The sequence below is a fragment of the Peromyscus maniculatus genome, chromosome 11, assembly GCF_049852395.1.
Source record: "Peromyscus maniculatus bairdii isolate BWxNUB_F1_BW_parent chromosome 11, HU_Pman_BW_mat_3.1, whole genome shotgun sequence".
Taxonomy (NCBI): domain Eukaryota; kingdom Metazoa; phylum Chordata; class Mammalia; order Rodentia; family Cricetidae; genus Peromyscus; species Peromyscus maniculatus.
In genome coordinates, this window is record NC_134862.1 from 20264842 (window position 1) to 20283125 (window position 18284).

Here is an 18284-nt window from a genome sequence, read left to right on the forward strand (position 1 = left end):
TACACTGAACCTGGAACTCATGGATTCCATAAGATTAGTTGCCCAGCAAGTCCCAGGGATCTTCCAGCTCTGCCTCCCCATCACTGGGATTATAGGCACATGTCACTCTGTCAGGCTTTTTTACTTTATCCATGTTTGCATATAATGAAATACAATCATATATATCCACATTTCCCTCCTTCTATTCTTCCCTTCTCCCTTACCTCTCTCCTAAATTCAAATCCATTTCCTTTTTATGACCCACTAAGTTCAATTAGTGTTGCTCATGTGTGCATTAAAAACCAGTCATCAGGTCAGATTTATGTAGATTCATATCAGATCCCAGGTCTGAGGATAGCCAATGTACCCAGAAAGGCAGGCAGGTCCAGCTGGGAGCTTTGAGAGAAATGTCTAATGCACAGTCTTACATAAACCCACACAAATTCCCAGAAGCTCAAAGTGTAACTGAATATTAACAAAATAAAATAGAACTGGCTTATAAAAACATATTCTGTCCATTTAGGAGAAAAAGATGGGAGGATCAACTTTGCCTTCTTAGAAAAAAGAATTTTACCAGATTACTGCAAGTGATAACAGATTTACAGTAAAGAGAGGAAACTGACTTGCTCAGATTATGCTTTAAATGACAGTGCGTCACAGTGTCTCCTAAAGCTTCTAAAAGGCAGATAGGGATGGCATGAAATTTAAACCAACACATAAAATTCACAGTCAGTCTGAAGAGCCTTATTTTCCAAGATGCGGTTGTGAGATTATAAGAACACACAAGGACATTGAAGTTACTTTGAGACTCCATATTCATGAGTCCCTCTTATATCTTCCTGCTGCCCCAGTTCTCTCCAGACTAAACATCCATCCTCCTCTCCCACAGTATCCCATGAGAATACATGCCAGCGTGTTCATACCAAGAATTAGAAAATGGTGTCTCATCTCAAAGTCTTAAAATCTATGTTACTTCTTGTATTTGCCTGAAGTCCTATCGCCACCCATACCAAGACACTTTTAAGAAGTCAATGTGACTATGTACAATACCTGGTTCCAATATCAAGCCAGCTCCCAGAATCCTTGATCAAGAAGAAAAAATGCTGTAAAAGATAATACAATGACTCTATTAAAAACAAAAACTACTTAGTTTCAATCTAGAAACAAAGTTGTTTTATGGGTGAATATTTGACACATCATTTTCTACCCAGAATCCACAAGAATATGCCCTTAACTGTAACTTCTGCTTACATTAAAATAAACAATGGTCCAAATGCTACAAATGGAATTAAGATTAAATAAAATCAATACAAGGTGATGTTTATGAATAAGAAATAAAACCACCCAACTCAAATAAAAATATTAAAAATGCCCAAGATTCAACTGATGTACAAACATTCCCCTGATACTGTCTACTATGAATTAACAAGTCATTGCCAGGGTCTAGAGATAATTTCCTTACAAGATGCATCATCTAGTGATGGTTTGAATTATTAGGTGTGTAAATGCATGTGTATGCATGTGTATTGAGAGATATAGAAACAGAGGAATGTGAAATCTAAGTGAAAAGCAGGAATTAGATAAAGACAAAATCAGAGAGACAGATGAGGAAGTTGTTTCTGGGCAAATGGAATAGCTTGTTAAATATCAAGAACGCAGACGAAGTTTAGTAGGTTCAAAGTGATAATGGTTTAAGGAAGACAAGGAAGAAGGGATGTAAAATTATGTCAGTCAATAAAACTGGATAAAAACAGTTTGGCAACTTAAACTGAGTGACCCGATTCTTCATACAAAATCAACCATAATCGTCCAATTCTCGTCTATTCTTGCCTAATTGTCATTTTGTGAATGTTGATTTTGTTCTAACACAATATGTGATCAATTTGAGAAATATACTAGATATTTAGTTGAACAAAACACAAAAATGCTCTCATTTAAATCAAGTGGCCAGCAATCAGATTTGAGAAATTACTTAGTAGATCTATAGTCAGGTATTAATCATACCTTAAAAGAGGCAGGGCTCTCAGCTACTGGGAGCTGATTTCCAGGCCTTGGAATGGCTAATGAAGCATTCTGCCTGGGGCACTGGTTACCAATCTAAAAATATGACTTATGCTGAGATCTTTGGGCCACATGGTCTGATTTCTACTCTTGAAAGGACTGGAGATTGATGATCAGTCAAGTGTGCTGTGTTGACCAAAACCCAAGGAAAGGAAAGCCTAGGCTGGCAAAGTTCCATGTGTATTGTCACACTGCTGAGGGAAAACGCTGTCCTCACTCCACTGGAAGGAACAGGAGAACTCTTCATTCTACTCGACACAGAAACTCCTTTGGCTGACTTACTTGTATGTTCTCACTGTCATAAACCAGAACTAAGACTATAACAGGATTCAGCAGTTCAATGATGCCTTCTAGAGAATTATCAAATCTGAGAGTAGGTATTGCAACTCCTCAAATACTCAAAACAAATTCATTCTTTTTGTTAATACATTGTATACAAGGAGATTATTTTATTTATAATTCATTGATTATAGCTATTAACTGATAACATTTCCCAATTGATAAAGCTGTATTTCATTCCTTCACTCACTCCTTTTTTCTCTTTCTTAATCTGAGAGGACTAAAAATCAATATTTAAATGAGTGATGCATTATCTAAATCTGGAACTGGCTTCTTCTATTAAACTATGAAAAGTTCATTTCAAACACAAATGAAGAGAATGGCCTGAAAGACCAAGTATAAAATGACAGCCTGAATAAATCAAGTAATAAGAAAAAAATTTGACAGCTTAAAAAGTTTCTGTTATTAGTAATATAAAAAGTAGTGTATCTGTGTAAACTGCTATCACTTAGAACTCTGTATATAGATTTCATGTACAGAAATGTATTCATATTTCTCCCAACTGAAAGGACACAGAACTTAGTTTTTCGATCTGACTTATACCCATGTAAGTAAGTGCCTTACCAAAGCCATGATGTCTGATATGACAAGAACAATGAGGAAAAGCCTGAAAAATAAAGGAAAAAATTACATACAATGTAATAATACAGCTTTCAAATAAATTAGAACCTAATTGTGAACAATACCCTGAGGTAACTCAGGAAGATAAGGCAAGACATAAGAATGGAGGGGTGGGAAGCTCGGCTGCAGAAGGCACCAAGTAGACTCCCCACAACAGAAAGCATGTTTACTCCTAGCTTTACTGCTCACAGCCCAAAGCATTCTTAGTCCATCACTTGTCAGGTAACCTTCACATCCACATGTCCTTTTGGCATCTACCCAAAATGTACAAGGCTTTATGAGGAGCTAAGTTATAGAACGAGGATTAAGACAAGTAAATGATGATGGGTGACTGTAGCTGAAGTTTTCCTATGTCCCAGCTGGCCAGCAGTCGGGACAAATCTGTCTCATCCGTCAGTCCCACAGCCATAGAAATTCGTCTACAAGTGATGTTGCTCTGTATGCTGTGAATGTGTTGCTCTGATTGGTTGATAAATAAAATGCTGATTGGCCAGTAGCCAGGTAGAAAGTATAGGTGGGATAAGAAGACAAGGAGAATTCTGGGAAGAGAAAGGCTTGTCAGTAGACACCAGGGAGCAGCATGTAATGGCACACAAGTAAAGCCACAGAAAATGTGGCGACATATAGATTAACATAAATGGGCTGAGTTTAAGTGTATGAGCTAGTCAGGAGAAAGCCTGAGCTAATGACCGAGCAGTTTTAATTAATATAAGCCTCTGTGTGTTTACTTGGGTCAGAGCAGCTATAGCCCAGGCGGAACACAGGTAAACTTCTGGCTACAAAATGACAATTAGAAAAGTCCTAAGTCATGTAAAATAAAATAATATTAGTATGACTTTTCTACCTCACTTTATCTAATACGTATTTTAAGGAGTTGGTAAGAAGAAATGCAGGTAGAACCATCACATGGGTGTGCTGTGTTCAACTTAAGCCTTGGCAGTGTGGTATAATAAACAACCAGAATGTAAACAAAGCTCCCTTTATGCCCCAGAGTTTTAAAAATTTTAAGATTTTAGCAACAGAAACAAAATGTCTCTGTGAAGACAGACAGAAGGGCAAGACATAAACAGGAGTTAAGAAGCAAATAAGCAATGAGGGAAGCCTTAGCCTGGCTTCCATGAAGGGTTAGGTAAAAAAGAAGACTCAAATCTACCTGTGAATAGGAAAATGGAATCACTGAGTCAATGGATTAAACATTTGGAGCTTCTGATACACAGGGGAAATGTCAATGCCTTTCAAGGGCTTAAGGGTCAAATGAGAAGATTTTTTTTTAAAGCCTCTGATATTGCTACCTCTGCCTCAGGTCTCTGTCTGTGTTTGGGATTTCACTGCATTAGTCTCAAGGCAGAATTACCACACACAGGCACACAAATATATGTCTATAGTCACACATGTCAGTGAGCTTTCTGTTTTTATTCTATTGCCCCGTTCTTCTTATACAAGGCTTAATTAAAATTCCTTCTGAAAAATGTGTCTTCTAGCAGAGATGCAGGAAAGCACATGTTGTATTATTTACTATTTTTATTGCATCTAAGCAACTGTCAACTGTATGATACTGATAAGGAGTATATGTTTTCACTATTAAATTCATGTAAATATCCTGAAAGATTATTTTCTTTGAACTAGAAATAAGATTTTCACTATTTCTAAACACTAGAAGGAAATCTTAAAAAAAAAAATTATGGTATATACATACTAGAATGCTAACCCAAGTTCTAGCTTAAGCTCATCAAGAAAACATGCAAATTTATGTTAATACTATTCATCATTTTAGCATTGACTGTGCCAGCTTGATTCACTTATAAAAGTGCTATTTATAAGTGTTTTTCAGAGACTCTGTGCTGATGAGGTAATTTTATGGGTTAAAAAAAGCAAATACTTGGTTAACAACTTTCTTTCAGAATCTTGAATGCTGAAGACTGACTGCTCAAGAAATATCTCAAAACTCAGAATCTTACTCATTTGCCAATGTCTATTTTTGCAAATTATTGATATACAGAAAAGTTAATGTCAACTCATATAAAATGAAATAGTGCTAGCAAATATGTTTAATACATTTTTAAGAAATAAGACAAAAGAAATTATAACAATAGCCCTTCACTTTTTGTAAGTGTTATTATACCTATAATAGACGAATAATTAACCACAGCATTTAAAATTTATGTTTTTCTAGAGAGAATCTTTAGTAGCTTGAGTAAGATTCTAATGTTTTATAACAGAGAAAGCATATTTGTTTGCTAAAGTCCCTAGCCAATTTCCTCTAATGACAACTGAAATCTAAAAGTAGAAAACTTCTGTATTCTAAAATAAGCAATTTGTGTTATAAACTTTTAATAACAATCACATGAAATATCTTCAAATGCTCTCTCATTTATGATAAATGAGGGAAACCCAGGACTTCTTAAGCATTCATCTTACCCTTTTGATGACAGCTGTGTAGTTATCTGAACTGCTTCAAAAGCACACATCACAAGAACAAAAGGAATTAAAATCTGTTTCAAAGAACAACAAATGATGTCACTGGTAACAAACACCTGAAACAGGTTTGAAACAAATACTATTTATGCTTACACAATGACTTTCCATCAATCAAATATTTTATATATACCAGTTGAGAGGAAACAAAGATCAAGCATGAAACTGTCACATGGGACAGTGAAAACTGATTTAAAAAATAACAATAATATACAAGGAATAACATCAACATGTATTCCAAATTGAAATCGTCTACAAATTTTGCCCTATTTGACACATTCTACTGATTCATGACAATGTTCATGCTTCCAAGAGCATATGAAGTAGAATGCCTAAAGCAAGTCAGTTATGGAGCCTGCTGATGTGATATAGATCAATGGACTTATCTTATTTCTAGATACTACAGCACCACGAACATGACTCAGATATTTTATTGTTGCTCTTCTGAGTTTAAAAATGCTATTTTGCTTATGATTATAAACTTATACTCAATGTAGTACATTTGAAAACAGAAACAGAAAACATAAGAATGTTTAGTAGTTGAAAAGTTCATTATCTAGAGCAGTGGCTCTCACCCTTCCTAGTGCTGTGCCCCTTTCATGTTATGGTGACCCTCAAGCACAAAATTATTTCACTTCTACTTCATAACTATAATTTTGCTGTTATGAATCATAATGAAATATCTGATGTGCAGGATATCTGATATGCAACCCCCAAAGGGATTGCAACCCACAGGCTGAGAACCATTGATCTAGAGCCAATATTATTAATATATATGGAGTATTAATTTCCAGTAATCAAATTTTTAATTTTTTTCATTCTTTGAGAACTTCATACATGCAAACAATGAAATACAATCATATATACTTCCTAGTTCCCTCTCATATTTTTCCCATATCTCCCAAAACATTAAATTTATACTTTATAAGTTAGGGGTAGCATATGGAAAAGAAATGATGTTCAAGACTATATAAGGTTCTTCTCCACAGAAGAACATATGAATAAAACAGAGTTCAGGAGGGTGGTCACCACAGTACTCATCAGTCGACACTAGTTGTCAAGTGCATTATGCTGCTACAGCTTACTAAATTGACAGAAATTAAAGATTTACTGATGTAATTTGATTTTTTATGTTTAATTAGTATCATAGCCTTTAGACTAAACAAAGAATAACCATCATTAAAATGTGAATGACAATTAAAGAAACTCTAATATATTTTAAAACAATTCAATAGAGAATAGAGACTGGGATATAAGAAAATGTCCAATGTCTTTTTACCATTTCTATTAGTGTAGTAAAAAAAAAAAATCAGTGTAACTGGTGCAATACAAAAACTCTTACTAAGAGAATATACACTTTCAACAGTTATTATTTATGTATCTGAATATTTAAATAAATACATACTGACAACATAAGATGTGCTGAGCATTATAAGAGAAACTTTAGTAAAGGAAACAAATAAGTATAACAACTACAAGGGTTTAAATGAGAAGTGTTCCCCCACAGACTCATATATCTGAACATTTGGTTCCCAGCTGGTAGTACTATTTGGAAGGTTATGAACCTTCAGGCAATCAAGTTCCTATAGAAAGAAGTACATCACTGGGGGCAGGCTGTGAGAGTTTATAGTCTGGCTCTACTTTCTGTTCTCCCTTTTTCCTGTGTGCAGATGAAATGGGATCTCTCTGCTTCCCAACTGCAAGGCTGGCCTTCTGCTTCTGTGCCATCCTTGCCAGGACAGACTGTGTCCCCCTGGAGTTGTAAGCCAAAACAAACCCTTTCTTCCCTAACTTGCTTTTTATCAGGGGACTTTATTACAGCAACAGAAAATCAACTAATACTATTGCCATAAAGAAGATGAACTATATTCTACCAGAATCTTTATCTCTAGAAACCTGAACATATAACTAGTTTCATACTGTCAGCACTAAGCTAGTACCTGACCCATCAGATAAACAGAGTACTCAATGACACAGTTGTTGAAAGGATTGACCAATTCTAGGTACATGGGAAAAATGAGAACACAATGGTTGTCCTGTGGTTGGAGACCAGTGGGGTCAGGGAGCTTCATAATCTTTAGCAACACTGTAGTTTTGATCATAGCTCCCCTACAGTCTCTACCTCTGATAGGATTTTCTTGGGCTAAAAGAATCTTTATTCTTTTATAGTCAAAAAGTCTTCAGAATACAGCAAAGATAGATATCTGGAAGTGGGGTTACAGGGTTCCCTCCATCAGCACCAAGTGTGGAAGGGTACCTCTGCTACAATGACTTTACAATCTTAATGCAACATGATGCACAACCTTAATATCAAAATCCTTAAACTGAAGTGGCACTGGGCTTGCAGTCTGTGTCCACACAGAAAAGACCCACAGAGGTCCTATCTCACCCATAGCCAGTAGGCTAAGGCAACTGAGCCAGCAAGCCCAGCGCCACTTGGAGATCTTTGGCAGCAATTAACCATGCAGCTCACACACGATTGAGCCGGTATGATAATTAGTATTCAGAGATGGGTAATGCCTGGGGGGCACTCACCAACCTAAGCGAGAGCACCTGTGTGGCCTGGGCAGGCGTCTCCATGACAGGTAAGATGACCTGCTGTCGTCCCACGCAACCCAAGTCAGAAACTCATTTTTTAATAAAAAAGGAACCTGCAGGGCCCTGGCCCCCGTTTTGGGTAACTGTTGCCTTGCTTGCAGACCTTGACCTTGATATCCTCCCTATGTTAATTCCCTGCCAGATTCCACCCTCCTAAATACTAAAGGGAAGTTCCTTGTCTGTGTATCCTGAATAATGGGAGTTAACAGCTTAGATGCAAGATTGTAAAACATCAGTATCGAACTTCTGCCCTCTGGGGGTTCTCCCATTGTGTTGTAAGCCTATATTTAAAACCTCCTCCTTCCTTCAATAAATGACATTCAACATTTAAAATTTATATATATATATATATGTATATATATATATATATATAACATACATACATACTGTGAATGTAGTCTATGAATACCACAAATGTGGTTAATATCATGAGTGTAATTAATGAATATCATGAGTGTAATTTAAAAAATAAAAATAAAAATAAATCCTTAAACCATTCATTTAATGCAAGTATTAAAATCAGAAAACTAACCTTCCACATCATGAGAGCTCCCATCATGAAAGGACTAAACACAGTCAGAAAGCAATACACAGAGGCAAGGTCAAAGCTACACAATGATAAAGGAAAGAGTAAAGATTTTAGTATTTATACGTTGACTTTAAAAGAATATTCTGTTAAAAAAAAGGATGCTCAGTAGTTCTCTGTAATCAACTCTTGCTAAAATTGAGTCACACTAGAATAAACAAAACAGATCTGAATGCTAATCCCCTATATTACCATATTATACTCCAATATACTCTATTATTGAATATAAAAACAAGCTCAAGTGACTGGAGAGGTGGTTCAGTAGTTAAGAGCAGTTGCTGCTCTTCTAAAGGACCCAAGTCATCAGGTGGCTCAGAACAGTGTCACTCCAGTTCCAGGATATCTGATACTCTTTTGCTCGCTCTCTCTCTCTCTCTCTCTCTCTCTCTCTCTCTCTCTCTCTCTCTCTCTCTCTCTCTCACACACACACACACACACACACCCCTAAATAAATGTAAAAGATTACCTGTTAATAGAAGCTATATTTCCAGTTCCAAAAAATGCAGTCACTAAAAAGAAAACCTAAATACAGTTAAGGAAATGCCTAAACAAGTCAGAATTCATAAAATTTATTTCTTTACAAATTATTTATTCTTGTTTATTCAAGATAATCTTACAAGTAGTGACTAATCTTGGTTTACAAATGAAAGATTTCCATTCCAACTCTACATCCAAATCAGGCATTTTCTTGATGAGTTTGAGTCAAATCATCTAACAGAGGGCTTTCCCTGGAACAGAGGGAGGACATGAGTTCAAGCCCATTTTCCTCTCTCCTTCAGCCATAGCTTCCCTACCTGTTGTTTGGTACTCTCTTTTTCATTTGAGAAAATAAAAGGCAATTTTACAACAAAAGCAACTTTCTTTTTAGCTGTGTAATCATCATGAATTGTTTGAAAGGATGGTTGAGTGCATTCCTGGTGAACACATTACAAAGACCTGAAATCTGAAGCAATGCCCTGAAAACCATTAGGTGTGTGGAAATGCTGGTGACTCTTGAGAAAGCTACTTTCCTCTTCTCAAGCATCAACAGGACGAACTGTCTATAGTTGTTGCTTATGGCTTTTCAAAAGGATGCAGACCCAGAACATCAGACATTTTTAGCTACAAGACAGTTTTGTTTTCTTTAACATATACTTATCATGGGCCCTTGACATGTGAAACTCCTAATAGGCTTTGCAAAAAGCTCAAAAAGAAACAAAATATACTTTAGAATAACTTAATAGAGAATGCTGAACATTTTTAAACCTTACTGAACTATTTTTTAATATTATCATTATTGTTATTATTTGTGTGTTTGTGTGTGTGTGTGTGTGTGTGTGTGTGTGTGTGTGTGTGTGTGGTGTGCATGTGCGAGCGCGAGCAGCGAGCACAGGCGCATGTGCGTGCATGTACGAAAATTAAAGGACAACTTTGGAGAGTTGATTCTCTCTCTCCACAGTGGGTTCTGAGAACTAAACTCAGGTCATCAGGATTACATGGTGTATTAGCCATTTCTATTGCTGTGATAAACACTGGACAAAAGCAACTTGAGGATGAAAGGATTTATTTGGTTTGCAAATTCAGATCATGGTACATCGTTGTAGGAGGCAGGAACTGAAGCAGAGACCATAGAGAAATGCTGCTTACTGACTTGCTAACCATTGCTTGACAGCCTGCATTCCTTATACATCAGGACCACCAGCCCAAGGGCTGCACCACCCACAGTGGACTAGGCCCTGCCACATCAATCAATGTCTGACAGGCTTGCACACAGGCCAATCTGATGGAGGCAATACCTCAAGTGGGTTCCCTCTTTCTATGTGACTCTAGTTTGTGCCAAGTTGACATAAACTAACCAGCACGCACGCACGCGCGCACACACACACACACACACACACACACACACACACACACACACACACAGTGAGTGCTTTTACCTGCAGAACCATCTTGCTGGCTCCATTTCTTGAACTTTGATTTGTTTAGGTTATCAACCCTGTTGGTGTCCAGGACTTACTGCTAATAAAGTACTCAAAATGATGCCTGACTTAATGAAAGCCCTTGTTTAAATGAGATCTTTTATCATCCCACATACACACAGAGACCGGGTACAAAGACCCTACAGGAAAATCATGACAACTTCTAGTGAAAAGGCCGCATCCCAGTAGGTGAACAGCTGTAAGGTATCCAAGCAGCCATTTCCTGAACTCAATATCTAAATAACTGACAGTTACTGTTTAGCACCTGTCTTAAACAGAGGTAGGTACTAAGAACATAAATGTAAATAGTCTTAAAGTGATTTAAATATGCTGGTAGACATAATGGGAAAACTACATCATGAAACAGTAGATCGGTGTGGTAAGAGCTAATGGCTCATTGGAAGACACGGGAAAAATGAAGGAAAGACTATAGACTAGTAACATGTTAATAAAAACTTGAACTTTAAATTTTGGGGGAAATAATGTGGGAAGCAAACAGTTTAGGTAAGCGGCATAATGAAAATCCATGTGATTTGTGAGACACAAGCATAGGAAGACAAAGGCAGGAGGCTACCTAGGGATCTGACTCAGTAGACTGTCAGAGGCAGGAGGCTGTCCAGGGATCTGACTCAATAGTCTGTGTCAGAGGCAGGAGGCTGTCTAGGGAGCTACTTTGGATAACAGCACCACCAGTTGTGACTCAGTTCACACAGGTATCTGGTGATTCCCAGGAAAATGATGGGCCGAGGGCTCTCAAGGTCAGGAGAGGTCAGAGCTGGAAAAGTGGATGTCAGAGGTGTCTGCCAGTACTAGAGAAGAAGCTGTCACTCATTAGACACTTGGAGGAGGCTATAGAGGGAGACTTGGAAAACGTATGGTTCAAGATCAGACAAAGGAAGAAAAGGAGAACAAGCAGCCATAGAAAACAGTAGCATGGTAGTTGGAAGGACTAGGAAGATGGGCAAAGAAGATTTGATCAAAGAACAAAACTTTCAGTTATCTATGAGAAGTAAGGTCTGGACAGCTAAGATTCAGTATGGTAATATAGAAAATGTATTGTGTTAAAGCCTGCTAAGACAGAAGATCTTATTCTCACAAGAAGAGGGAGGGAAAGAGGAAGGATGGGAAGAAGAATGTGAAGGAGGAAGGAAAAGGGGGAAATGCAAATGGCAGCTGAGTAGAACAGGATGTGTCAATCATTTTGCTGTATAAGGCAAAGCATCAAGATACACACTTTGATGTTTATAATTTTTATTAATTTTACCTCAGTAAAGCTGAAAATTTAGGTAATTTTTCAAAGGAGTAACTCCCTATGAATTTCTTGTAGCTGACTAGTAGGTCTTCCTGAACTGAGGTTTCACCATGCCATGTTTCAAACTTGCAATGCTCAGGATTTCCATGATATTGCCTTTGATGGGATCCAAAGCCCACCAGTGAGATGGGTGTTGACCTAACAAGACTCAGGTAAAGCAAACACAATACAAACTCATAATGGTTTCTTCTAGGGCAGGAGAAATTAAACAGGAGTTGAGAGTTGAAAGGAGAATTTAGCTTTAACTTTAACATTTTATTTTTAAGGAATATGTGCATATGTGACAAAAATCTTAACCGCTAAGACACTGAATGGTAGGAACACACACATTTGCAACATCATTTTTCTATAGTTAAACAAGTACTTATTTGTTGCACTATTAGGAGTTGAACTCAAGGACTGGTGCATATTCAGCAAGCACTCAATCCCTGACCTAAATGCCTAGCATCTGCCCTTTCTAAAATTTGACGAGAACTATATATGTGAGACAACTCGAGCTGAGAAAAGTAAACTGGCCCCTAATAAAATATCACTATTAAGTAACAAGCAGAAACACCTTCTATATCATCTTATTCTATTAAAATGGGGTGGTCAGATCTTATAAGTCCCAACAAAGGATACAAGGAAAAAGGCCCTACGGATGTCATCCAGATTGAGCAGTCGAAACTGAGTTATATCAGTGTTATACGTGAACTGAATGCTGCTGAGCTGGGGGATAGGAAGAAATACATTAATACGCTATAGTATTTAGCTTACAGACTTACAAATTAACAATGGCTAAGAATTTATACTGTGCCTACATAAAAAAAAAACAAATACAAAAAAAACCTACAACAAAAAAATAGCTTAATTACATCTTAATACAGAGATAGCTCAGAGGTTAAGAACACTGACTGTTCTTCCAGAGGTCCTGAGTTCAACTCCCAGCACCCACATGCTGGCTCACAACCATCTATAATGAGATCTGGCTCCCTCTTCTGGCCTGCAGGGATACATGCAAACAGAACACTGTATACATAATAAATAAATAAATCTTTTTTAAAAATTACATCTTAATACAATCCACTGGAAAGCAAAATATGATAATAAGATGCTACATGGAGTTGTGGTATTATCACATCATTAAAGTAAGAGTTGATCTTTTTCCTGCCCTATATAAATATTCCACTTTCAAAATGCTATTCAGAGACCTCATTTATCAGTTTTCTTGTCTTCTTAAATCAGTTATATAATATTAAAAAGATGGCACAAAGTAAACATGTATTCCCTTACTTGTTCTGCTAATTCTATTTTGCAGATACATTATATTTTCCTTATAAAGGCAAAATACTCCCATCTTTGATAAAAGGGAAAGTTACTCCATTAAATAATGTGGAGACACTCTTGTTTAGGTCCCCAACCCCGAAAAGAAGCCAAAAGAGAGTTGAAAGGAGAACTCTTTCCATTGCCATACCCTAAATACCCTAAATACCTGGCATGCTTTGACATTCTTTTCTGAAAACAAATAAACAAAAAATCAGAAACAAAAAGCCTTGCTTTTAGTTAAAAGTAGAATTTTAAAGCAATGTTTCCCTCTCCTGAAATACTATCAAGAATAATTCTTGATTCTTTACACTGATCTATTCACACTGGTTCTCACAGATGCACACCAATACGGCTACTTCTATACTGGAAAGTTGCTATTCTGAATGAGCAATGCCTCTTGGGAGGCAGCTGGAGCTGGGTAAGAGCAGTGGTGCTCAAAAGCACTCAGTCTTTCTTTACCTGACCTTCTCAGAATTACCTTCATTCTAAAACAGATGAGAGACATCACATAACTTTCTAACTCCTCAGATGATGACATCCTTTAAAAGTGGTTGGCTTTTGTCCAGTTCTAAGCATAGCACAGTGTGCAAACTGTCAAAGATATAGTCAGGCCACAGTCACTGAGATGACAGAGTGAGCACCTTGGATTAGGATAGCTAGAGAAACAACAATAGCTACTTAAACATCAGCTTATGATCAAGTGAACTGTCAGAGGGAAACTGTAGATGAAACCAGGTGTATGCATGGGCATGTGCTGGGAAGACAAGTACGCAGTGCACATGCCACGGCATGCATGTGGAGGCCTCAGCTGTCTCTTTTTGCCATTTGACCTCAGATCATCAAGTGTGGTAGCCAGTTGCCAAGCACTTTTATCCACTGACATGTGTTGTTCACCTTACATTGGTATTTTTTAAAATCTGGTTTTTAATAATTTTCTAGGGAAAACCCAACACATACATGTCATACAAAACTGTTCAATTGTGTTTTGTTATAAATGAAAATTTCCCTTATGTTTACCTTAATTATTAATACCAAGTAAATTTTGCTAAGTTTTTTAAATGCTAAAATTCTAGGCAGAAAGAATTTTTGATGAAATAACACTGTAACATTCTTGTAGCACACAGAATATTTGAAAACAAAGTGGCAATGGTTTGGACAGCTACCTTCTGTTTACTGGAAACACCAGGCTGCTGCAGGGTCTCTTGTTCTATGTGTATCCAGACAAACATCAAGCAGGACAACACTAATGGAAAGAGAGCTTCATACCTAAGAGATGGGAAGTGTGAGCACAGAGATGAAAACATTAACAGAGAACGCTGAAAATCAAAACTAGAAATCATTCTTAACATGACTGTGATGGGGCTGGAGAGATAGCTCAGCAGTTAAGAGCAATGGTTGCTCTTAAAGAGAATCCAGGTTTGGTTCCCAGCACCCACATGGTGGCTTACAATAGTCTGTAGTGCCAGTTCCAAAGGATCTGTTACCCTCTTTTGGTCTCTGTAGGCACTGGGTACACACACAGTGCATATACATGAAGGCAAAACAGTCATATACATAAAATAAAAATGAAATAAACCTTAAAAAATAATTGCAGTAATACTCGAAATCTTTTAAGTTTTCCAGACAAGGATAGTAAAGAAAGATACATTTAAATTTCAACTTCAACAGTATCTTCTTTTCATTAAATCTTCAGATAATTACATGTTTAAAATAGTGGAAATATTAAAAAAAAACATTCCTAAAGAAGGTAGCAGCTATTCATAAAAGAAAGAAAATGCTAAGACAAAGGTAAAAAGATAATTTGGAGGTACAATCACTAATATATGTATAAGAGCAAGACAAATATTGCAAACTTCCTAAGTTTGATACAAGAATACAAACCCCTAATGAGAAAATAAAAGCGTCAATAAAATGCATGAAAATATGTCTGGCTATATAAATAACAGAGAGGGAAATAAAAATAAAAATGAGGTGCCATATTTACTTATGTTTGTCAACATAAAAACATAGTGTTGACAAGAGTACATTGAAACAGACTCTCATACTCTGTTTATAGAAACACCCTCTATAGTGGAATACCATCTAATGCTATGTATCAAAATATAAAAAACATTCATAAACCACAATCTAAGAATATCAGACATGTGCACTATGAGTCTTATTTTAAAGATGTTTACAGAAGGCGGCAATAAAGGTCTTGCATGTTCACAGGACAATGATTACGAATGTACCTGTATCTCTGTAAGATGGAGGACAGTGCACACACACACAAAAAGAAATACTCAAGGTAACAGTGCCAAGCCTTTTCCAAACTGCTTCTACTCTAGCTTGGGGTAAATGCTGCACTTCCACGATCCCCAAATACTCTACTGCAGCACTTACCACTCTGCTTTGATCACACAAACACGTTTATACAGCTCCTACTTTAGGAGCAGAGTGGCTACTACGCAGGTCTAGCTCACAAGAAGTGGTTCTGAAAGAATAACTAGCTTGACTGGAAGCTACAAAACAAAAAGACATAATGTAACCTTGCTTCACCTTTTACCACTAAACTCTGGGCCCTATGATACTATTTCCCAGATATGAAAATACAAAAGAAACAAAATGCTTTCAACTCTACCACAAGGATAAAACAAAAATACTGAAGACTGGGCAGAAACATCTAGATTTGAGGAAATATATATAGTCACCCAGTGTGTAGGATACAGGATGTCCTAAGATATGAGCATAGACTATATATATGAGAAAATATTACTAGCAAAATGTACAGAAAAAAGTACAAAGCAGTCATTTATAGCCTATTAAATTGTATTTGATATTCTTACTTGAAAAGAAAAAGAGCATTACTAAGGATATGATAAAAATAACACCTCATAGTTTGTTGGTGATACAAAATTAGCAATGTTTTTAAAACAAATGGAATTTTTTTTAAAAGCTCATGCTTAATGGGCTTTATACATCATAGTGAAAATTATGCAAAAAGTATCCAAACTGTACAAACACTCAGAAAACAGAAACAGCTGGTTTCATAGCCACCAACCCAGTTCCACTACTCAAAGTCTATTCAGTTACTAACCCATAAAAATCAACTTCCAAATAGTATTTTTTTAAATGACAGAAACAAAAATTAAAAACAAGTAAGAAAACAAGAATTGGAAAGTATACTTAGCACTACTGAGCTGCAGATGTGGTTCAGTTAGTAGAGTGCTTGCTTCCCAAGTACACAAGAAGTCCTGGCTTCATCCCCAGCACTACAGAAGCCAGACATGATTACAGCACATGCTTGTAATCCCAGCACTCAGGAGGTAGAGGCAGAAAGATCAAAAAAGTTCATCGTCATCCTTGACCACAGAGAGAGTCTGAGGCCAGTCTGGGCTACCTGAGACTTTATCTCAAAAACAAAGAACATTTTATTTATTTATATATATATATATCCAGAAGAACAGCTAAGTAAATCAAAGTGCATTCATATCATAAAAATTAGACATCTACTAAAATGGTAAAGGAAGCCAATGGTCAATATGAAAAAATCTTTCCAAAATAAGTAGGAAAAAAAGATAGAAAATACTCTATATACTATGATTAATTAGATGTTAAAAGTTGGAAAGAAATACACCAGAGCCTCAACAGTACAAGTAATCATTTCCTCCTTTACCCCACCCTACCAGAAGGTGGTGATACTATTATCATTACAATGACTTCAACACTGGGAAAAATTGGAATGCCTGTATCCTGGCCATTCTTTAAGGCTTAGTCCACTTCCACATGAGGTTGGACATCACCAACCCAGTTCCACCACTCAAAGTTGATTCAGTTCCTGACCCATAAAATCAACGTTCCAGTTTTTATTCTCACACTGCAAAACACAGTCTTATTTATAGCTCCGAGGAGCTCCACTGCAGGCCTGCAGCACAGTAACGGTTCTTTTGGTTTGTCTGCTTAGTGCGCACCAGTGCTGGAAATGTGGGGGGAAAAACTTGATTAATTGGATCTAGGAAAAGGCAGATAACGACTTTGAAAAGATTGGTCTATTTTATTTTCTATGGATGAGTATTTTGCCTGCATGAATATGTGTTCACTGCATGCATGTTTGGTATGCAAAGAGGCCAGAGGTATACAGAAGGTTGTTAATACCATATAAATTCTGGGAACTGAAGCTGGGTCCTCTGAAAGAGCAACCAGCACTCTGTGTCCAGCCATCTATGCAGCCCCACAGCACCATGACTTTTACAGACAGTTTCAGCTGCATGTGAAAATCATTCTTTCTAGTAATACACAACCATAAATTGCTCAGTATTTCAGAGCTCTGGCCCTTTCCAAAATGCAGACAAGATCAGATAAAAAACAGTCCTCCTAAGAGACTTTAATTCTTGAGACAATTTTCATATACAGCTTACAAATCTAAATTAATATGGAAAGACCAATAAAACATCACTGTGGTCTTGAAGAGAATATAATGAAACACTGAACCCTAAATTGCAATCTGCTGGTTTAGCCTCTGTGCAGACTGGAATGGGCTGAAAATGCATTTAGATCTGTATTATATTTTGCCAAGCAAAGGGATAATGTAAACAAAATTTTAGAAGAAAATATTTAACTTAACAAACTATTTTCAAGAATTATAATAGCTTTCATTTGCATAAAATTAATTCAGGGCTGATTACTAATGAGTCTTTTTTATTCATTAAATCAAGAATGCATTGTTAGAATTTAAGATTACTATTACTCTATAATATAATAAAGCTGCATTTATTTTAAGAATCTCTTCTGTCTGAATATTCACTAAATTATACAGAGAAACTTCTATTTTGCCCAAAACCGTGATGAACTTCACTATTTGTAAAACCGGTAAGAAACCAAGAAACTGTACTAACCTGAGTGACTGGAACACAGTTTTAAGACCGTTTTTAAAAAGCTAAATACAGGGCTGGAGAGATGGCTCAGAGGTTAAGAGCACTGGCTGTTCTTCCAGAGATCATGAGTTCAATTCCCAGCAACCACATGGTGGCTCACAACCATCCATAATGAGATCTGGTGCCCTCTTCTGACC

The 18284-nt window shown here is 36.7% G+C and overlaps 1 protein-coding gene across 6 annotated transcripts in view; it reads right to left on the reverse strand.

Annotated features, from left to right (window-relative positions):
* The window catches only part of Pign (phosphatidylinositol glycan anchor biosynthesis class N), a 143058-nt gene that overhangs the window by 34951 nt on the left and 89823 nt on the right, over positions 1–18284 (reverse strand). For all 6 annotated transcript variants that reach the window (XM_042257934.2, XM_006995017.4, XM_042257936.2 and 3 more), the window contains 7 exons: positions 14398–14500; positions 12551–12637; positions 9126–9181; positions 8606–8681; positions 5419–5492; positions 2944–2986; positions 1030–1082 (listed from right to left, as the gene is read on the reverse strand). In XM_042257934.2, coding sequence (XP_042113868.1) covers positions 1030–1082; positions 2944–2986; positions 5419–5492; positions 8606–8681; positions 9126–9181; positions 12551–12637; positions 14398–14500 — 492 coding nt within the window. The remainder of the gene's footprint in view (positions 1–1029; positions 1083–2943; positions 2987–5418; positions 5493–8605; positions 8682–9125; positions 9182–12550; positions 12638–14397; positions 14501–18284) is intronic.